The 23,024-nt window shown below is 48.8% G+C and overlaps 1 protein-coding gene across 4 annotated transcripts in view; it reads right to left on the minus strand.

The window, feature by feature from the left end:
* Positions 1–3,033: 3,033 nt before the first annotated feature.
* PLEKHM1 (pleckstrin homology and RUN domain containing M1) overlaps positions 3,034–23,024 on the minus strand; it is a 49,194-nt gene continuing 29,203 nt past the window's right edge. For all 4 annotated transcript variants that reach the window (XM_079949354.1, XM_079949353.1, XM_079949355.1 and 1 more), the window contains 8 exons: positions 21,026–21,428; positions 16,982–17,225; positions 14,670–15,590; positions 12,981–13,126; positions 11,465–11,658; positions 8,891–8,954; positions 7,622–7,779; positions 3,034–3,852 (listed from right to left, as the gene is read on the minus strand). In XM_079949354.1, coding sequence (XP_079805480.1) covers positions 3,735–3,852; positions 7,622–7,779; positions 8,891–8,954; positions 11,465–11,658; positions 12,981–13,126; positions 14,670–15,590; positions 16,982–17,225; positions 21,026–21,428 — 2,248 coding nt within the window. In that variant the 3' untranslated portion in view covers positions 3,034–3,734. The remainder of the gene's footprint in view (positions 3,853–7,621; positions 7,780–8,890; positions 8,955–11,464; positions 11,659–12,980; positions 13,127–14,669; positions 15,591–16,981; positions 17,226–21,025; positions 21,429–23,024) is intronic.

The raw sequence follows: 23,024 nt of genomic DNA on the forward strand, positions 1-23,024 counted from the left end.
ACACACATCCCTGCAACCCAAACTGAGCCGGGAGTGAAAGCACCCAGTGGCGCTCCGGGGCCAGGAAAACCCCAGAGCCGACACAGGGAGGAGGAGGAGGAGGAGGAGGAGAAGGAAGAGAGAGAGAGAGGAAGAAGGAAAAAAAAGGGGAGCCCTTACCTTGCTGCGCCACTGCCGCTCAGGAGAGGTAGGAGAGCACTGGGAGAGCTAGCCTCCAAGAGAGCAGGCCGGGGCCCAGAGGAAAGCCGCGCGACAGAGGAGACCACAGAAAAGATATTTCTTCTTTTTTATTATTTTTTAAAAATAACTTTTATTTTTTTAAAAAAGAGTGTACCTGGATTATTTGAAAAAAATCTGGTAACCTTACATTAGCGTGTTGGCTGCAGTGTATAGGTGTGTTGCACAAACGCTCCCCGTACTCCTCCTGGGGCTAGAAAGGGGTTAGTTTAACCTCCAGTTCACTAGTAAAACTGAACTAGGTAAAGGGACCCCTGTCCATTAGGTCCAGTCGTGGCCGACACTGGGGTTGCGGCGCTCACCTTGCTTTATTGGCTGAGGGAGCCGGCGTACAGCTTCCAGGTCGTGTGGTCAGCATGACTAAGCCGCTTCTGGCGAACCAGAGCAGCGCACAGAAACGCCCTTTACCGTCCCGCCGGAGCGGTACCTATTTATCTACTTGCACTTTGACGTGCTTTCGAACTGCTAGGTTGGCAGGAGCTGGGACCGAGCAATGGGAGCTCACCCTGTCGTGGGGATTTGAACTGCCCACCTTCTGATCGGCAAGTCCTAGGCAATGCCATGACTCATTGGCAGAGAAAACCACTCAGGGTTTCAAGAGAATTATTGCAGGATCATATTCCCCTCATCCTCCCAACACAGGTTATGAATCAGGGTGGCCAAAGCAGTTCCTGTGTCAAAACCAGGCCAAATTGGATACAGGAAAGGACTAGTAGCTATCAGACAATAATTGCTACCATCTTCCGGGCTCCAAGGCTTTTTGAGGACACGTCTGGGAATCGCTCCCAAAAATTGGCATCTGGGTGGATTTTTGCCAAATTGGCAAAATATCTGGGAAAACCCGGACATATGACAAGTGGAGCAATTTTTAACAAATACCCAAAAAGCCTAAAAATGTAGATGATGTTCCCAAAAGAAGCTCAACAACTTTGACCGAGAACAAAACAAAACCTCTGTCCGGATTTTCACATTTGGGAACCTTAATTATGGGAGCGGGTGGGTGTGATCTTGTGGCTTCCTTCTAATGCTGAGATTTGACATGCCATTTTTCAACGTGACATCTAAAAACCACCCTCCCAAGCTGCTCACATTTCCTCATGTACATACACAGAGATATCACTTCCTCTCCATACTTGCTTTAACTAAAACCACACTATTTCCCTAGCTGACCCATGCTATGTTAATATATTTGCTTCCATCTCACATACTTACATCATTCCTGACATTGGTATTGCACCTTTCCTCCACAGAGCTCAAGGCGGTATGCTTCATTTTATCCTCTCAAAAACTCAGTAAGGCTGTGATAGCGATTCACCCAGTCACCAATGTGTCTTAAAAATATATATTAAAAATTCTATATATATATATATTAAAAATACATTTTTCAATAATATCACCTGTTCATGCACCTTTCCTTTTTCTGTCAGAGTTACTGTCTTCTGTGAAGCATCTTCCTGAGTAGAAAAGCCCATGTTGGTTGCCTGGTTTGTGTCAACAAAGGAAAAGGACTTTTGGTTTCTTGTTGTTTGCATGTGTCTGCTTCCAGAGACAAAGGAGTGTGTCTCGTGTGTGTGTATATGTGTGTGTGTGTGTGTGTGTGTGTGTGTGTGTGTGTGTGTAGCTAAACTGCTGGAGAATCACAGCACCTGCGGTGGCTGCAGAGACCCGTAACTCATACCCACTGCCTCTTGTGTTGTTTTTGCTGCGTTAGCAGCACTGAAGTGATCTCCCCGGGGCTTGAGCCTGCCTGGGCAGTGTGTCTGGAGGTCCTGAGCTGCTCAGATGACAAGACTCCCGCTTCCCAGCCTCGCTGACGTGGTCCAAATGAAAGCAGAGCCACACGTTTGGCACCAGCTTGGCTGCAGGTGTTGCCGGAAGGAGACGTACAAGACTCCAACCATCATAGGGCCTCCACTCTGGATTTGTGTAGGATCTACTACTCTCTTGGGGACGCGGGTGGTGCTGTGGCTTAAACCACAGAGCCTAGGACTTGCCGATCAGAAGGTCGGCGGTTCGAATCCCCGCGACGGGGTGAGCTCCCGTTGCTCGGTCCCTGCTCCTGCCAACCTTGCAGTTCGAAAGCACGTCAAAGTGCAAGTAGATAAATAGGTACCGCTCCAGCGGGAAGGTAAACGGCGTTTCCGTGTGCTGCTCTGGTTTGCCAGAAGCGGCTTAGTCATGCTGGCTACATGTCCCGGAAGCTGTATGCCGGCTCCCTCGGCCAGTAAAGCAAGATGAGCGCTGCAACCCCAGAGTCGGCCACGACTGGACCTAACGGTCAGGGGTCCCTTTACCTTTATTACTCCCTTAGCCTTTTCCTCTCCCGAAGATGTCCCACAAGACAGTGGGCATGGATTTTTGCTGCCAAAGCCTTGCTCACAAATGACTATAGCCGCAAGGCAGCAGAGATTTAGGATCAGAGTTTTCCTTCTCCTAGAGGGGTTACCTTCCCTGGTTGACGAGCCCCATCTGTCGCTCATTTCCCTCGACAACATGTGCAGTCACTGTCTTCTTGACCGCTGATTGGTCTCGTTTCCTCAATCCGCCAGAGCCTGTCTTCGCAGGATAGACAAGTCCCTAACCCATCAATGGTTTAAGACTGCCCTCACCTGAGTTAGCCACCCACTCAAAGCTGTTTCTCTGATGTGGTCACTGTCGCATGCTCATAGCTTCTAAGGTGCCACTGGTGAGAGCTCCCAAGGGCAGTGTAGGAACCAAAGGTGGACAAACAATGTCTCCCTTAACACCCAAACTTTGAAGGCAAAGGAAGCTGCAAAGAAACGAGAGCCCCCCGAGTTAATTCCTTATTAAATTACTTTTTATTATCTGCATAGAAGATTAAAATGGAAAATAAAAATTCATCTCTGGAACCCATTGGCCTAGCATTAAAAAACAAGGAGCAGAGAAGTGGTTTATTATTTGTAAGAAGGTCACTTTGCTTAGAGGGTGCTGGAATGTGTTTTCCCAGAGGATTCAGCAGCTGTTTGGCACGTGGCACTTCAGGGGTAGCCTGCAAAGTGCGGAAGGCACAAGAACTCTGCTACAAAGTGCATTAATTTAAAAACAAAACAGAAAAAAACCCCCCACCCTTTCTTATCGCTGGTCGAATCAAAATGTCCACTAACGTTGCGTCTCCCTAGGAGTCCAAGTCCGACAAGTCTTACGTGTATCAAATGCTTGCTGCGCCCAAAGCAGCCAGGTATTTTGTCTGCAGAGGCCAGAGAGAGGCGGAAGGGAATGGATTGTGGCTCCAAGTGGCGGCGGCAGATCGGCACAAGGAAGCCACCGCCTCCTTCCCACCTTTCTCTGTCGGAAATGTGATCCACAGCTGATGTCGCCAGAGCCCAGGTGATCCCTGATGGGTTGGACCTTCAGGGGAAAGGAGTTGTGTGACTAGCCAGGGCCTTCCTTTGCTCCAAAGCCTGCCTCTGTCCTTTCCCAGCTGTCCTCTGGCCTGGCCCCTTAAGGGCTGTGGTCTGCCCCTCTTCAGGGAGAGGTCATTTGCAAAGGGACGCCTGCAGCTTCTGCTGGTATTCCTCCCGGCGGACGCAGCGAGGACAGAAACTGGCATTTGCCTGGCAGCTGCTGTGGAAGACAGTCTTGCACACCTTGCACCTGTTGAAAAAGAGGAGGTTAATTGCCAAAGCAATTCATGCAGCCTGGAAAGGGAGGGGAAAGAAGTAAAGACAGCCCATTAAAGCGTGGGGGGGGGTAGAGAACTCCCCCTGTCAAGGGCCGCATTCCCTCAAGCAGAATCTGTTGGGGGCCACATCCCACAGATGTGGTCAGGGCTGAAGTCAGTGGTGGGACCAGCAGTGGCGTAGCGTGGGTTGTCAGCACCTGGGGCAAGGCAAGTAATTTGCGCCCCCTAACCCTGGATTTGCGCCCCCTAACCCTAACCCTAACCCTAACCCCCAGATGTTGTGCCCGGTGCGGCCGGCCCCCCCTGCACCCCTCACGCTACGCCACTGGGGATCAGTCATTCCCCCACCCTCACCTTCTGACACCCAATTTTTCTTCTCTTCTCTCTTTCTTCCTCCACATCTAGCAAGCTGCCGAGGGAGGCACAGGTCAACAGAGCTCTGAACCGATCGCTTGCAGGTTTTTTTTTTTTTTACAAAATTATGCTTAGTTAAACATGTTAAATTAACTTAATCGGAAAGCTTGCAATTACCAGATAGGCTTAGGATTTAAATATGTAATGTGATGAATTAATATGTTTAAAGTTGAATGTTTAAGAAAGACAGATGTTAAGTGATTAAGTTAAATTTTTAAGAGTTTAGGTTTTGGAAAACCGTTAAAATGATATACGCTGAAATTCAACCAGGGGGATATGAGGAAGTCACAAAACAATGTTATGAAGATCGGTTCATTTATGGTGGAGATGTATGTTTGTCTGTTTGTTTGTTTTTTAAATGAAAATTCTGGAAAATTAATAAAAAATTTTGAAAAAAAACAAAAACAAAGTTATGCTTAGGACTGCTGGCTACCACCCTCTCCATCCCCTGTCTAGCCACTCCTTTTCAAATCATCATGCTGGGCTTGTTCAAGAACCTCTCTGTGAATTGTGTGATCTGTTCAGTTCAGAACAAACTTCCACGCTTGCATTAGGCTTTTGGAAGAACCATCCCCCCCTGTTTGCAGTCAGCACGCAGCACAGCCCTCGGACTTATTTTTCTCTTTTCCTCTGCTCAAAAGCAGACTGGTAACTTTGTGCCCCTGTGGCTGAACGGCTACGCAAGAGGAAGTGACCCCAGGCTGCCACCTGTGCAGGACAGCGATTCAGGAAGGGCCTGCTCCTCCTCGGAGCTATTGTCAGGAGAGTTCCAGGCACATCCTGCCTCGCCGGGTAAATAGCCTGATTCGGGCGACAGGAAACTGCATCAGCTCGGCAAGCAGGCACTCTTCCTGCCTCAGCACAAAGCCAGTGAGCAGAGGGCGGCAATCTTCAGTGAACCAGGCCTGCCGACGGCTCTCTTGTCTGCGCTGCTCTGATGCTGCAGCCTTGTGAGATTGAGCTGGGGTGCGGGTAAAAGGAAGTCGGATATTCAAAAGCTACTTTAAAGGAGGAACCGGGGCCTGAATTCCTGTTCAGCGTTCTGACCGTCCCCACAGAACAGAGATCAGGAAGATGTTCTCTTCCAGAAGTTGTTGGTCCACTGGTGGTGAAGGCTGAAGGGAACTGCAGGGCCAACATCATCCTGATGGCTTGTTGTTGTTTAGTCGGGTCCGACTCTTCGTGACCCCATGGACCAGAGCATGCCAGGCACTCCTGTCTTTCACTGCCTCCCGCAGTTTGGTCAAACTCATGCTGGTAGCTTTGAGAACACTGCCCAACCATCTCGTCCTCTGTCGTCCCCTTCTCCTTGTGCCCTCCATCTTTCCCAACATCAGGGTCTTTTCCAGGGAGTCTTCTCTTCTCATGAGGTGGCCAAAGTACTGGAGCCTCAGCTTCACAATCTGTCCTTCCAATGAGCACTCAGGGCTGATTTCCTTCAGAATGGAGAGGTTTGATCTTCTTGCAGTCCATGGGACTCTTCAGAGTCTCCTCCAGCACCATAATTCAAAAGCATCAATTCTTCGGCGATCAGCCTTCTTTATGTTCCAGCTCTCACTTCCATACACCACTACTGGGAAAACCATAGCTTTAACTATACGGACCTTTGTTGGCAAGGTGATGCCTCTGCTTTTTAAGATGCTGTCTAGGTTTGTCACTGCTTTTCTCCCAAGAAGCAGGAGTCTTATCCTGATGGCTAGAGGTTGCTAAAAAACGGTGGACCTCCTTGCTACTGAAGCATTATCCCTACCCCACCCCACTGATTTTCAAAAACCCTGCCCCCTTACAATACAGTGGACGCTCGGGTTGCGAACGTGATCTGTGCGGGATGTACCTTTGCAACCTGCAGCGGTGCATCTGCACATGCGCGGGTTGCAATTCGGCGCTACTGCGCATGCGCGACCTCCAAAACCCAGAAGTAACCCGTTCCGGTACTTCCGGGTTTCGGCAGTCCGTAACCTGAAAAAAAGCACCCTGAAGCACCTGTAACCTGAGGCATGACTGTGATAGGATTGGAAGGGATGTCATGGAACAGCAGTGTGCCTGAAGACAATATACAGTGGTGCCTCGCAAGACGAAAAGAATCCGTTCCGCGAGTCTCTTCGTCTTGCGGTTTTTTTCGTAAGCCCATTAGCGGCTTAGTGGATCAGCTGATAAGCGGCCTAGCGGATCAGCTGATAAGCGGCTTAGCGGCTTAGAAATAGGGGGGGGGGGAACCCGCAGGAACTCGCAAGACATTTTCGTCTTGCAAAGCAAGCCCATAGGAAATTGGTTTTGCGAAGCACCTCCAAAACGGAAAACCCTTTCGTCTAGCGGGTTTTCCGTCTTGCGAGGCATTCGTCTTGCGGGGCACCACTGTACCTAAAGCATCCCCAATAAATGCCTTGCCAAGCCTTATTCCTCAGCTGCACCTTGAGCTCCACGGCATGGGAGATAACACTGCAGGATGATTTTTTTGGTTATTTTATTTATTTATTCATTGAATTTATATACCGCCCTATACCCAGGGGTCTCAGGGCGGTTCACAGAATAAAACCACAAAATCCATAATAAAAATAAAAACAATAACCCAATTACCCCCCCCCCATTTTAATCATGTGTTTATATCTTTTTGGTGTATTTTAAATTTTGCATTATGTATGCTTTTACAGTTCTAAGTCGCTTTGGGGCATTCTTGTTGTAAGATACAGTGGTACCTCTGGTTGCGAACAGGATCCATTCTGGAGGCCCGTTCGCAACATGAAAAGCCCACAACCTGAAGCGCCGTATCTGCGCAGGTGCGCGGCGTGATTTGGCGTTTGTGTGCATGCACGAGGAGCGAAACCTGGAAGTAACCCTTTCCAGTACTTCCGGGTCTCTGCGGGACGCAACCTGAAAAAACGTAACATGAAGCAAACGTAACATGAGTATGACTGTAGTATTATTATTATTATTATTATTAATAATAATAATAATACATATTTATAAAGAAATACTTATTCTTCACCTCTCCCCCTCCATTGCAAAACAGGCAGTGTGGCGCAACAGTTAGAGTGTTGGACTATGGCCTGGGAGACCAGGGTTCGAATCCCCATTCAGCCATGAAGGTCCCTGGGTGACCTTGGGCCAGCCACCGTCTCTCAGCCTGACCAACCTCCCAGGGTTGTTGTGAGGGTGAAGTGGGGGGGAGGAGAAGAATCTACACCACCTCGAGCTCCTTGGAAGATAAAGGTGGTATAGACACGTGACAAATAAATCAATAAAAAGGAACACAACTGCGAAAAACGAATCGCTTCTTTGAAAACTTGACTCCAAAGGCAAGGTGGGGAAGAGAGGAAGAATGCTTACCTGGTTGTTGTGTCAAATTCAAAGGGGAAGATGATGTCATTCCTGTTGCAGATCTCGCAGATGAAGCCCCTCTGGGTGCACAGGTCGCAATTGTAGACGTGATGGGAGGCAAACTGAATTAGAGACTGGAGGAAGGTCTCAAACACGCCGTCTGCTATCTAGGAACAGAGGAGGGCTATTAATAATAATAATAATAATAAATTATTTATATCCCGCCCTCCACAGCCGAAACCAGGCTCAGAGCAGCTAATAGCAATAAAAGTAATACAGCATTCTAAAATTAATATTCTAAAATACCGTATTTTTTGCTCTATAAGACTAACTTTTCCCCTCCTAAAAAGTAAGGGGAAATGTGTGTGCATCTTATGGAGCGAATGCAGGCTGTGCAGCTATCCCAGAAGCCAGAACAGCAAGAGGGATTGCTGCTTTCAGTGCGCAGCGATCCCTCTTGCTGTTCTGGCTTCTGAGATTCAGAATATTTTTTTTCTTGTTTTCCTCCTCCAAAAACTAGGTGCGTCTTGTGGCCTGGTGCGTCTTATAGAGCGAAAAATACGGCAATTCAAAATGAAATGGCAACCATTGGGCTAGAGTTCTGTGAGGATTTCCAAAGGAGGGAGTCAGGCTGTGCCCTGGCCAAAGGCCTGGTGGAACAGCTCTGTCTTGCAGGCCCTGTGGAAAGATGTCAAGTCCCACAGGGCCCTAGTCTCTTGTGACAGAGCGTTCCACCAGATCGGGGCCACAGCCGAAAAAGCCCTGGCTCTGGTTGAGGCCAGCCTAACCTCTCTGTGGCCTGGGACCTCCAAAATGTTTTTATTTGAAGACCGTAAGGTCCTCCGTGGGACATATCAGGAGAGGCGGTCCCGTAGGTATTAGCAGGTGGGGAAGGGTGGTCGTAAAAGGGAAACCTTTATCTATGAGGCAGCTGTGAATACAGAGGGGCCAGGTGACCAACTAACACCTGAGGTTCTGACACAGATAACAAAGCATCTGCAACATGCAGGACAAAAGGGAAATTTGGTACATATTGGGGAGAGCACCAATGAGGTTCCATGCGACCACTTAAGACTCCAAAGCTGTTTTCGAAGCTCTCTTGAGGCAAAGGCATAAAAGCTTGCTTCTGAGCATGCTCTGTTTTGGTTCAGCACGCTGCATTCTAACGTGTGTAGGTTAAGCCTTGGGCTGGGTCGTGGGGGAATTGTGGATACAGTGGGGTACGTTTTCCCGAGGCAAACCCTTGTTTCAGAGGCTTCCTCTTTCCAGATCTCCTACCTGCCTCAGGTCAGCCACGCTGTATTTATGGGGACATTCCAGGAGGTAGTGCCGGTGATCGAGCCTTCAGAAAGGATACAAAAGAGGAGGAACAGTTTGTTAAGAGCTTTCCCCATCTGCTGCCAAGAGCTATATAGAAGCCATACAATTCCTATACTCCTAATTGGCTTGCAAAGACAGGGCAATAGGGAAGGCCACACTCATTCTTGCACAAGCATGTCTACGGTCAACCTCCTTCGGCTGTTTCCCCCAATCTCATTTTTCTGCAACTGCTTTTGTACCCGCCGCGCTTCTACATTTGCCACAGATATGAAAAAAAACTATGAAAATGCTTTTTAAAAAAATGTTGTAAAGTATATATATGGGACACGGGTGGTGCTGTGGGTTAAACCACAGAGCCTAGGACTTGCCAATCAGAAGGTCGGCGGTTCGAATCCCCGCGACGGGGTGAGCTCCCGTTGCTCGGTCCCAGCTCCTGCCAACCTAGCAGTTCAAAAGCACATCAAAGTGCAAGCAGGTAAATAGGTACCGCTCCGGCGGGAAGGTAAACAGCATTTTCGTGCGCTGCTCTGGTTCGCCAGAAGCAGCTTAGTCATGCTGGCCACATGACCCGGAAGCTGTACGCCAGCTCCCTTGGCCAATAAAGCGAGATGAGCACCGCAACCCCAGAGTCGGCAACGACTGGACCTAATTGTCAGGGGTCCCTTTACCTTTATATATGGAATTTGCCATTAGCTCATCAGTGCCATCTAGTGTCAGATTTGTACAATGCACCTAAAACATTGTGAAAAAGAAAAGAAAAGGTAAAGGACCCCTGGATGGTTAAGTCCAGTCAAAGGAGACTCTGGGGTTGCGGCGCTCATCTCACTTTTGAGGCCGAGGACGCCAGCGTTTGTTCACAGACAGCTTTCTGGGTCATGTGGCCAGCATGACTAAACCGCTTCTGGCGAAATGGAACACCATGACAGAAAACAGAGCGCATGGAAATGCTGTTTATCCTCCCACTGCAGCGGTACCTATTTATGTACTTGCACTGGCGTGCTTTTGAACTGCTAGGTTGGCAGGAGCTGGGACAGAGCAATGGGAGCTCACCCCATCACAGGGATTAGAACCGCCGACCTTCTGATCGGCAAACCCAAGAGGCTCAGTGGTTTAGACCACAGCGCCACCTGCGTCCCTTGTTGTTGTTGTTTCGTCATTTAGTCGTGTCCGACTCTTCGCAACCCCATGGACCAGAGCACGCCAGGCACTCCTGTCTTCCACTGCCTCCCGCAGTTTGGTCAAACTCATGCTGCTAGCTTCGCAAACACTATCCAACCATCCTGTCCTCTGTCGTCCTCTTCTCCTTGTACCCTCCATCTTTCCCAACATCAGGGTTTTTTCCAGGGAGTCTTCTCTTCTCATGAGGTGGCCAAAGTATTGGAGTCTCAGCTTCAGGGCTGATTTCCTTCAGAATGGATAGTTTTGATCTTCTTGCAGTCCATGGGACTCTCAAGAGTCTCCCCCAGCACCATAATTCAAAAGCATCAATTTTTCAGCGATCAGCCTTCTTTATGGCCTGCATCCCCTAGCTGAGTCCAAAGTTTCTAAGCCTCATGGGTTGAAGGGCAGATTTTGTATAAGGTACAGCAATCCCTAAATCATATGCTGAGATGCACTGGTGTGCTGTGAGAAGGGCTGAGACATTCCTTGGAAAACTATACCACTATGTTGGATGAATCCCACCATTCTGTCCCTGTTGGGAGTAGGGCACATCCACTGATTCTGCTGCACGGACCCTCTTCTCTCTTTGCCAGTGCAGAGGCAGTGAAATCTCTTTTAGGGATTGCTTTGATGCAGCCTGTGCCTTAGCGGACATACTTGGGGGAATCCCCATAGCATCACCATTGCTCAGAAAGAAGAGGTGCATGACTGGGGAAGGTGAGGCATCAGGAAGCACTGGCAAGGAAGAGGTCCGCCCTGGGTTTTGGAGCCAGTCAATAATATACATTTGTTCAGCGGAAAACTGAAGCATGCCTCTAATGCTAATCTGGATGCAAAAACTGTGCAGGTATCAACAGTTTGGGGAAGAACAGTATTGACAGTACAGAATATAGCCTTTTTTTCTTGGTGAGGATACAAAGCTCAAAAGCAGTATGCTTATGTCATTCAACAGACATTTAAGCACATTCCAATTAGTCCCCCCCCCAAAAAAGCATTTCTTAATTTGATGGTGGAACAGTGCCCTGAATAAGTAACTTGCAAGCAGCAAATATTTGCAAGCAGCCTCAAGTACACTCCTAAGAATCTTGTTCAACTGAGGACCAACTCAGGAAAAGAGGCTCTGCCCAAAATCTCATTCTTTCTTTGAAATCGTCACCTGGAGGGTTTATGGATGGAGCGTTCCTTTTTTGAAATGTACATAAAAAATGAAGCCAAGATCTTCAAGGATCTGCACGACATTTTCCATGCATGTTAGCTGCCTGCCCTTATCCAGTTAGGAACATGGACAACAGAGAGTGGGTCAAAGGCTTGGGGCCTGGAAGAAAAGGGGGGGGGGAGAGAAGGTGGACTCCCTGTATACTGAAGCCTCACCTCTTGCTGATCTCTTTCAGGGCTCCACTGCGGCAAAGGACCAGGTAGTCACCAAGGAGTTTCAGCTGCTCCCGGCTCTTGTAGATGTGGCTCATGTGGTCCACATGGTCATAGAGGGTCTCGTTCACTAGTTTCAAGTTGATCAAGGGCTGGCTATGAATTTGGGAAAGGAACTTCAGAGCCTGGCGGCAGACCTAAGAGATGAAAACACCTGTAAGTGTCCTACGTTGGCATCTAGAGAAGCCAGCCAGAGGGGCTGGTTACAATTTCAGGATAGCACCCTGGATATTTCCCATTATCAGTTTCCATTATCTTCCTCTCAGCCTTGACAAGCCCAGATTTTTTGCAAGTAAAGGTAAAGGAGCCCCTGACCATTAGGTCCAATCGTGGACGACTCTGGGGTTGCAGCGCTCATCTTGCTTTATTGGCCGAGGGAGCTGGCGTACAGCTTCCGGGTCATGTGGCCAGCATGACTAAGCCGCTTCTGGCGAACCAGAGCAGCACACGGAAACGCCATTTACCTTCCCGCCAGAGCGGTACCTATTAATCTACTTGCACTTTGACGTGCTTTCGAACTGTTAGGTTGGCAGGAGCTGGGACCGAGCAACGGGAGCTCACCCCGTCGCAGGGATTTGAACTGCTGACCTTCTGATTGGCAAGTCCTAGGCTCTGTGGCTTAACCCACAGCACCACCCGCGTCCCTCAGAATCAGGACAAATAAGAAACTGTTATAAGAATTTTAAGGTCTCAAATACAGAATATTCATAAATGCACACATATCTAAATGTATGAACCATGTGTCTGAAATAGTACGGAAGAGCAATCCTGAAGCCATTTTGACTCTCCCAACGATTTCAAATATTCCTCTGCAGTAAGGGAGGCAAATGGGGAAAGCCTTCTCATTGTCTTTTTGCTTGCAAATCCTGTCCGAAGGGAGTCTTTGTGTATGAATAGGGTGAGCCTGTGACCTGGATTCAGGAACTAAAGTATTAACTATCACCAAAGAATGGCCAGGCTGCCCAGGTAATGCAATCAGCGACCATTATCAGGGTTCCTGGCAGACAGGATTTCTGCTGTAGAACGCCTCCTTCTGTGATGTATGTGTGATATTTTAGGGGGGGGGGTCGTGGGCTACAGGGTGGGCAATTTCAAAAGTCTATATAAGGGCTTGAGCGCCATTTTTCAGGGTTCTCCTCCCTCCTGCGTGTGGTGAGTGGGGACCCTGTTGCAACAGCTCCTTGAATAAAAATCAGGCTTACTAGCTGCTTTGCTTCTCAATATACTCTGCTTGGCCTCTGTTATTCTCTCCTACTGAAAGGGAACCCACTTAAGGACTCTATATGGGCTCTGGAATACCCCATAAGGGAAAGGGAGCAGTTTTTATTATAACAAAATGAACAATGCATGAGCCACATCAGGAGTCAATCAGAGCACTGTACGCTCCCCCCCCCCCGCCTCACCGGGGCTGTTGCCACCCCAGGCCTGTGCCCCCTATCCTCAAGTCGCCCAGACTTACCGGACGCCTGGTGAGATCCCAGTTGTGAATCAGCCGCGAAGGAATCACAGACTCTTCATCCCAGTGGCAGCTGTCACAATAGTAGAGGCCTGTGAATGCGCAGAGTTTGGGCTTCACAAAGGAAAAGCCAATCTGCCTGGAGCAGCCTGGAAAGAAAAGCGGGAATGGTAATGGCTGCCGGCCACAACCGCTACGTTATATCTCCCCTGTCAGAGTGTCAGGCACTGGACTGAAGGGGGCGAGTTGGAGGAGGAATGGTGGAAGTCCCCACCCCCACCCCTTCTCCTGAAGCTTCCAGAGGAGAGGAAGCCAGTACAGTGGACGCTCGGGTTGCAAACGTGATCTGTGCGGGATGCACGTTCCCAACCCACAGTGGTGCATCTGCACATGCGCGGGTTGCGATTTGGTGCTTCTGTGCATGCGCAAAGCGCAATTTAGCACTTCTGCGCATGCACAACCGCCGAAACCCGGAAGCAATCCGTTCCGTAACCCGAAAAAACACAACCTGAAGCACCTGTAACCCGAGGTATGACTGTATTGAATTACAGCAGTGGTTTGAGGAAGGGAGGGGGGAGACAGAGCCAGGGGAGACAGAGACAGAGCAGAACAGCTGACGCGTTATCACTGGATATTATTTCTGAGCCCCCTTCTCCCAGAACTCGACGTTCATTGAGGGTGCAAGAGGAAGTCTCAGGATACCAGTTGCTTGGAATCGCTAGAATCGGAGAGCGCCGTTGCACTCGGGTCCTGCTGGGCACCTGGTTGGCCACCGTGGCAACAGATTGCTGGATAAAACGAGCCTTCGGCTTGATCTAGCAGGGCTCTTCTTATGTTAAGGGTTCCTAAGGATGCTACCCCTTCATGGATCACAGCCTTGCCGTGGCGAAGGGGCTTGAATAACTCAGAGAAGCTATGAGCTATGCCATGCAGGGCCACCCAAGATGGACAGGTCATAGTGGAGAGTTTTGACTAAACGTGATCCACCTGGAGCAGGAACCTGCAAGCCACTCCAGTATCCCTGCCAAGAAAACTCCATGGACAAAGCTTGGTGTGCTCTGCTCCATGGGGTCATGAAGAGTCGGACACGACTAAACAACAACAAGGATGCTACAAACTGGCCCATGGCAATTTTGAGAGTCTTCTGTACAGTGGTACCTCGGGTTACATACGCTTCAGGTTACATACGCTTCAGGTTACAGACTTCGCTAACCCAGAAATAGTACCTCGGGTTAAGAACTTTGCTTCAGGATGAGAACAGAAATCGTGCTCCGGCGGCGCGGCAGCAGCAGGAGGCCCCATTAGCTAAAGTAGTGCTTCAGGTTAAGAATAGTTTCAGGTTAAGAACGGACCTCCGGAACGAATCAAGTACCGTATTTTTCGCTCTATAAGACGCACCAGACCACAAGACACACCTAGTTTTTGGCGGAGGAAAACAAGAAAAAAAAATATTCTGAATCTCAGAAGCCAGAACAGCAAGAGGGATCACTGTGCAGTAAAAGCAGCAATCCCTCTTGCTGTTCTGGCTTCTGGGATAGCTGCGCAGCCTGCATTCGCTCCATAAGACGCACACACATTTCCCCTTAATTTTTAGGAGGGGAAAAGTTAGTCTTATAGAGCAAAAAATACCACTGTATCTGTTCCCCCACCATGAGCTCTGCGTTGCAGCCACCTTGCCGCCCCCCAACCTACCCGCACAGATGAAGCTCTGGCAGTCCAGGCCTCTCTCTGTGGGGATGGCAACCAGGTACTTGAGGAGGAAGCCATTCCCCTTGGTGGTGCTTTTCAAAACGGCCTGCGAGTTCCCGTCCAGGTTGCCCCCCAGGCTCAAGGCCTCCTCCGCCGTCTCCAGGTACGACATCAACATCCGGCGGACCAAGTCCCTCCAGTCAGCTGCCTCCTCCGCGTTCTCGGCTCTCAGCTTCAGCACCGCTTTCGATGTGATGACTTTGAAGAAGGCTGGCCCCCCCAGGCTCACGTCGGGCAGGATGTCCTGTATGGTCTCGATCCCGTAGCTGTTGCTCAGCGTTTTCTCCCCGTTCCGGGCCCTGAAGCACTTCAGGGCTTCCAAGGACAAGGAGAACACAAAAGGGGCCCACGTCTTTTCGGTTTCCAGGTACAAAACAGACTCCTTGACCGCATCCAGCTCGGGGTCCAAACCGCACGTCCAGTCCAGTCCGTTGCTGCCTGTCCCATTGTATTGCAAGAGGGCCGAAAGCTCGCCGGGCGGACCACCGGCAGAGTTCGCATCCGGGTCCTCTGTTGCTTCAGTGCCCTCCAGGGTCTCCCAGCCTTCGTCCGGCTGAGGCCTACATTTCTGAAGTGCCTCGTGCAGCCGGTCCAGCCAATCCTCCGCCTCATCCTGAGAGGCGGCTCGGAGGCAAAGCCGTTTGCCCGAGAAAGACAGGTCAAAGCGGCCGTCGCTGTGAGCTGCCCCCAGGCAATCGCACCGCAGAAGGGAACAGGTCTCCACGCACACCCGCTCCTCACTGTCCACAAAGAGGCGCAGCTCTAGCGGTGAAAGCTCGCAGAAGAACTCCTTCCAGATGCCCATGCCTCCTCGCCGCTCCAGGGTCCCCAGCTTCAGCAGACCACGGAAAGGGTTCGAAAGGCCTGGAGGTGGAGGATAAAAAAGAAGAAGGGTATTATAGACCCAGCCAAAGTGATTCAGAAGTCATAAATAATGATGCTGCTGACCACCGTTTTGTCTTGTCTTTCGTCATAAGAATTCTAAGGTGACATAAACACAATCAGCACTCATAAGCACACAAGGTAAACACACATACGTTAAGTACATAAACCACATGTCTGAAATAGTACAGGGGAGCAATCCCGTGGCCATCTTGACTCTCTTAATGACTCCAAATATTTTCCTCTGCAATAGAAGGAAGTACCTAGACAGCATCTTAAAAAGCAGAGACATCACCTTGCCAACAAAGGTCCGTATAGTTAAAGCTATGGTTTTCCCAGTAGTGATGTATGGAAGTGAGACCTGGACCATAAAGAAGGCTGATCGCTGAAGAATGGATGCTTTTGAATTATGGTGCTGGAGGAGACTCTTGAGAGGCCCATGGACTGCAAGAAGATCAAACCTCTCCATTCTGAAGGAAATCAGCCCTGAGTGCTCACTGGAAGGACAGATCCTGAAGCTGAGGCTCCAATACTTTGGCCACCTCATGAGAAGAGAAGACTCCCTGGAAAAGACCCTGATGTTGGGAAAGATTGAGGGCACAAGGAGAAGGGGACGACAGAGGACGAGATGGTTGGACAGTGTTCTCGAAGCTACCAGCATGAGTTTGACCAAACTGTGGGAGGCAGTGGAAGACAGGAGTGCCTGGCGTGCTCTGGTCCAGGGGGTCACGAAGAGTAGGACATGACTAAACGACTAAACAACAACAAATCAGTCCTGCACTGCAGGGGGTTGGAATAGATGACCCTTGGGGTCCCTTCCAGCTTGACGATTTTATGATCTTGGAAATAGTTATTTTCAGTTGCAAAATCCTTCAAACCCTGTAAACAGACTTATCACATGAGTAAGGGAAGTCTGGGACAATGGATTTAAGAACTAAGGTATTTACCATTTTGAAAGAATGGCCCAGACTGGCCAGGATAAGGCAATCAGTGACCGTTATCTGATATCTTGACAGACAAGCCACACTCTCAAATTTCTGTTGTAATGTAGACTGCCTCTTACTGGTACGATGCTTGTAGTTGGTCTTTGGCTAAGGGGGGTCTGGCAAATTCTAAAGTCTTTAAAAATTGTTACACACTTTTATTCTAGGTCCTCCCCTCCTTGCAAGGGAGGGAACTCTGTTGCAACAGGGGGGAAAAATAAAGATTTGCCTTGCTTTGACAGGTTGCTGCCTCCACATTTTCTTCTCCAACTTAGGGGACACTGAGCCCCTTGGTGGGGAGTTGGTCTGCTAAAGCCAACCCCAAATTTATCTTCTATCACTTTCTCCTCCCCGCCCCATCATTCGCCCCATGGCAGAAAGACAAGTTACCCATTTGCCTCCGGTGAACGACGCTAAAGCCCTTCGATTCCGCCTCGGGGGACAGTTTGGGCTTCCTGGCCTTGGCTGAGGTCACGTGAAGCTTGTCTTGGTCCAGAGCGCCGCTTGGTATCGATGGCTGGCTATCGGCAGGACGCTCTGGCGAGGGACTGAGTGAACGGGAGAGACTTTTTGCTGTTCCCTCAGGAGGAGGAGAGGGAAGGTAAATGTCATCCTCGGTGATCCAGTTTGTTTCCTGTTGGGGAACAAAAAGAGCTGAATTCAGCTGGACTATTCAACAGGGAAATTAACAAGTAGCAAATAACGTTTTTACCGCGCTAAGGGCTTTATAGAAGTGGCGCAGTTCCTGCCCAAGCCCTGCAGTAGGGCTGGAAGGCCTGTGCCCCTTGGCGTAATTTCAAGTAGCAGAGTGTGGGGAGTCCAAGGGAAAACCAGGATGAAAAACCAAAAGAAATGGAGAGATTGAAGGAGGGAAAATAAGTCTCCTATGAGCAATTAGTTCAGTCCCCCGACAAGAGTGGTCCAGCTTCCTCCCAACATCCTGTTTGGACACGGAGGAAAGGGGAGGGAAGGGGTTTCCAAAAGAGAAAGAAAAGTGGGGTGTTTTCTCCCACTTTTGGCTTTGACCCCAACCATCACCTGCACAAGGCTCCCTCAGTGGATTTAGAACAGGGTCAGTATTTGGAGTGGGTAGGTTTATCAGTGGCTAAGACTAAATGGAGCCCCCTTGATCCAAGTCAATATACACCCCGGTGGGAGACATTGTATAGAGGTGGTTGTTATCCTGAGGGTGGCCTGTTTTAAATTAAGCTGGTCGAAACCGTCAATTTTAAACCATCAAGAAAAGACACCAATGATAAAACTTGATCTAAATAAAGCTCACATACTTTTTGAGCAAGCATGCATTCTAAATGATTGCTCTAGTGATACGTATATAATGGTTTGTAACTAAATAGACACTTAAAGGTAAAGGGACCCCTGACCGCTAGGTCCAGCCGCGGACGACTCTGGGGTTGCGCGCTCATCTCGCTCTATAGGCCGAGGGAGCCGGCGTTTGTCCACAGACAGCTTCCGGGTCATGTGGCCAGCATGACTAAGCTGCTTCTGGCAAACCAGAGCAGCGCACAGAAACGCCGTTTACCTTCCCGCTGGAGCGATACCTATTTATCTACTTGCACGTGATGTGCTTTCGAACTGCTAGGTGGGCAGGAGCTGGGACCGAAAAGAATAGGACACTTAAAGGTAAAGGTAAAGGTACCCCTGCCCGTACGGGCCAGTCTTGACAGACTCTGGGGTTGTGCGCCCATCTCACTTAAGAGGCCAGGGGCCAGCGCTGTCCAGAGACACTTCCGGGTCACGTGGCCAGCGTGACATCGCTGCTCTGGCGAGCCAGAGTCGCACACGGAAACGCCGTTTACCTTCCCGCTGGTAAGCGGTCCCTATTTATCTACTTGCACCCGGAGGTGCTTTCGAACTGCTAGGTTGGCAGGCGCTGGGACCGAGCAGCGGGAGCGCACCCCGCCGCAGGGATTCGAACCGCCGACCTTTCGATCGGCAAGCCCTAGGCGCTGAGGCTTTAACCCACAGCGCCACCTGCGTCCCTAATAGGACACTTAGGTAACCACAAATCAAAATGTGTGGCCATGCTGCTCACACAGCTTTTGGTATTGCAGAACCAAATATGTCTCCTTATGAAGGATATGAAGCAAAATAATTTACTTGAAGGTTTAGGCTTCTGTCTTATCCACCCTTATTCAGAAACAAGCACCACTGAACAAAGTGGAGTAAGATTTGGCTGTGGCATTAGTGTTCCCGGAAGCAAAATTACTGAGCGCAAAATTGTTTAATTGGTTTAAAGGTTACTAGTTTCTTCCAAACCGAACACAGTGCAGCACTCAGGGAGTTGGGCTTAAGGGTCTATGCGGGTTGTGTTGATGATCCCAGAGAAATACAGGATGGCATGATTGAAGCAATGATTCTTCAACATCAACTTCATTGGGACTGGTCATGTGGTGCAGGTGCCTGATTATTGTCTTCCAAAGCAACTACTCTATTCCGAACTTAAAAATGGAAAGCGTAATGCTGGTGGTCAACAAAAGAGGCTTAAAGATTCTCTCATGCCAAACCTAAAAAAATGTAGTATAAACACCGACAACTGGGAATCACTGGCCTGCAAGTGCTCCAACTGGAGAACAGCCTTTTACCAAAGGTGTCACGGGCTTTGAAGACGCTCAAACTCAGGAAGAAAGGGAGGAACGAGCTGAGAGGAAGGCAAACTTGGCAAACCCTCACCATGATCGACTCCCACCCAGAAACCTATGTCCCCACTGTGGAAGGACGTGTGGATCCAGAACTGGCCTCCACAGTCACTTACGGACTCACTGTTAAGACCATGTTCATGGAAGACAATCTTACTCAGCTACGAGTGTTAAGTTCAGATTTAATTTTGAATGAGGTTATCTTAAAGAGAGAGAAAATTATAACAGAAACTTAAAAAAAAACATTTTTTTAAATTTAAAAATCCACCAATTGTTAAGCATAGAATCATAGAATTGGAGAGTTGGAAGGGACTCAGAGGGTCATCTAATATGACCCCCTGCAATTCAGGGGGTTAATAATTGGTTAATAATTTGTGTATCACTAGAAAAATGACAAGCACCATTATCCCCTAGAGATCTGCAGTACATTCAGGAATTTGAAATATTTGTTCAGCCCCGTGCGGGATTTCTGCCTTGTTTGCCCTGGCAGTAGCTTTGCAAGACAGATGATTAATATGCCTATTTTATAGATGAGCAACCAAGGCAATGAGTCACGGGCTGAGATGTGATATAAGCCCATGGCTCCCAGATCTCTATAGACACAGGACCCACGGTGACTGGTTATGGGAACGCCTATCCGAAGTCTTAAGTGCAGCCAACTTTCAACCGCTGAACCTTAAGGTTTTAAAGGGCTCTCCTCTGTAGAACGCAGAGCAGGTATTTGGGCAGGTTGACTCAAGCAGCATGACCTCACTTCCTGCTGCGTGTGTAACATATAGATTGGCTGACCGCCAGGTATGAGAGAGAGGCTTTCTTTGAAGGCAGCCGGTATAAAGAGGAAATGGAATTGGGGAGAGGAAGTTCCCAATTAACTGCAAGGAAAAGCATTTCCTGACCTGCAGAGTAACCGCTTCGTCAACACCACTCACTCACTGAGAGGAGCAGGAGAGACTCTGCTAATTCTTGTACCTATAATTGGTATTAGTCACAAGAGGCTGGTTGACGTCAGACGAACAGCCACATTTGAGCAGGTTAAGCCTACCCACACTCCCTCGGTTCTCAGAGGTTCGCGAATGAACAGTGAGATCGTTCAATAAATAGTGAAAATAAAAACTCAAGATTGACTAGTCAGTCTAATTTGGGCAGGGGGGCCTTTTTAAAAGCACAGTATGATCTCCTAACTCAGGACGCGGGTGGAGCTGTGGGTTAAACCACAGAGCCTAGGACTTGCCGATCAGAAGGCCAGCGGTCCAAATCCCCGCGACAGGGTGAGCTCCCGTTGCTCGGTCCCTGCTCCTGCCAACCTAGCAGCTCAAAAGCACATCAAAGTGCAAGCAGATAAATAGGTACCGCTCTGGCGGGAAGGTAAACGGCGTTTCCGTGTGCTGCTCTGGTTCACCAGAAGCGGCTTAGTCATGCTGGCCACATGACCCAGAAGCTGTACGCCGGCTCCCTCGGTCAATAAAGTAAGATGAGCGCCGCAACCCCAGAGTCGGCCACGACTGGACCTAATGGTCAGGGGTCCCTTTACCCTTTACCTATGATCTCCTAAAATTCCAAGCTTGGCCAAGAAGTCAAAAACCCTCTTGTGCACCAAACACATTCACACAACTTCAGAGACATGCTGTCACTGGGCTTTTGAGCAAAACATTTGGGCTTTTGCCCTTGCCACCAGAACTATACGGAAATCCCATTCTGAATTTTCTTTTCACAAGAGCGAAATATTAAAGATTTTAACAGGACCTCCTAGGATTTGGGGAGTCAAGATACGACTTACAGGTGAGATTGGTGAGAGAAGTCGCCGTGTCCTTGGGTGGCTTTCCTCACGGACAACAACTTGACTGATCCTATATTTAGCCCCTCCTCTCTTGAGGCTACGATGAATTTGGGATGCATCCGCTATTCCTTTAGCGGCGTCTGCTGTGTCCAGCGCAGGCGATTGCTGGACCCTGGAACCGGAAGCTGCTTCCTTGGTTTGAGGTGGGTCAACTGGACTTGGAAGCTGTGAGTCTGCTGCGTCAGGAGGTTTGATGCTGGCAGGGTGTTTAGCTGTTACAGGACAAGGAAGGCGTGCGGTGCAGAGATCAGTGGCGGGACAGGGGCACTGAAGTGAGGAAGAAGCCGACAAGGTGTCTGTCGATTCCGGCTTTCCCTGTGCTCTGCTGAATTCTGCTAGCACCCTTGAAGGAAAAACAAAAGTTTAAAACAAAACTCAAAAGTGTGTGGGGGGGGCATGTTATCTGTTTGATCGCATCTCCCTCTATACCGTGTGCTATGCCAGGGTTTCCCAAACTTGGGTCTCTCTCCAGCTGCTTTTGGACTACAATTCCCATCATCCCTGACCATTGGTCCTGTTAGCTAGGGACGATGGGAGTTGTAGTCCAAAAACAGCTAGCGATCCAAAGTTTGGGAAACTCTGTGCTATGCCAACAGAGGCAAGGCATTCAGTAACCCCCTTTGGACATCAAATGGTCTCCAGGCTCCTTATCTGCTAAGACACCAATTCTAGCCTGAAATAAGGAATTTTAGCACATGTATACAAATGTGCTAGTTCTATGCACTGAGTTGGATAATAAGATTAATGCAAAGGAATTTGCTTTTTTTGTGGTTTAGCACTCCCTTTTGAGAATGGAGTGGATCGTTATACAGAAAGTAAGACGGAGGGGAGTATGTTGTGACTCAGACACGAGTTCAAATTCTTCCTTAGCCACAAATTTTGTTGGGCAAGCCAGCCAGCCACCCCTAGCCACAGCTTCCTCATCTCATACAAAAGGTTGTTGTGGACCTGGAAGCTGGCTTAAAAGGTAGTTTCAGGCACAATACCTATTGCAGTATTTGCTTAACACCAATAAATGTCAAAATGGAAAGCTAGCGTGGCTCTTCCTTCAATACGGGGAATTATCTGCTGAGCTCAAAAAGCTCAAGAGGGTAGAGGAGGTCGTGTTGGGAAAGCTACAGCTAAAAAATATGAACATCCATACATTGCATATGTGTCAGTTATGGGTGATTTCCTCTGGGATCCACAGCTTCCTTCGGGATCTTAGCTTCACACCACATATATATGAGTCATTTAATAGAGTGTCTTTAATGTCTTTCTTTGGCTCACCAAGGTGAATGGTGATTGTGTGGTACCATAATGTTCTGTCTCTCTGGGTTTTTTTTTTTATTAGCAGTGCAATCCTAGGCGTGCTTATTTATTTGAAAAAACACAGTGGGGTTTATTCCCAGGTGTGTTTTTAGGATTGCAGCTTAGATCAGGGTACTGGGCTTAAAAGACAATGACTTTAGCTTCTGCGATCTGCTCGGCAACACCTTTTCTGTAATAAACCTTACTATGCTACTCAGAAGCAACTATCCTCAATTAGCGCTTTTGCTGTTTTCAATCTGAGAGTATTATTTGAGGCTGAGAAAGCGCCTCTTTGTCGGCTGTAGAAGTGTGCGATCAAGTTCTCAAATCAGTCACATTTGTGATCTGGACTGGGCTACGCATAATACTGCAGACTGCCCTGTGATCCTTGGATGAAGGGCAGCCTATAAATTTAATAAAACAAAAAAGAAAGAAACTCTGACCACTCAACCTGGTAGAAATATCATGTAATAGATTCAAAAACAGACATCGCATGGCAACTGTGGGTAAGCCCCTTAGTCACTGGCTGAGCTGCTGTGATGTCACGGACCATTCCAAGCAGAGAGTTGAAAACTGGAAGTGGAAAGTATGTTCATTGGGGGAGTTGGGGACACCTCATATACAGTGGTACCTCAGGTTAAGAACTTAA

The sequence above is a fragment of the Podarcis cretensis genome, assembly GCF_951804945.1.
Source record: "Podarcis cretensis genome assembly, chromosome: 13".
Taxonomy (NCBI): Eukaryota; Metazoa; Chordata; class Lepidosauria; order Squamata; family Lacertidae; genus Podarcis; species Podarcis cretensis.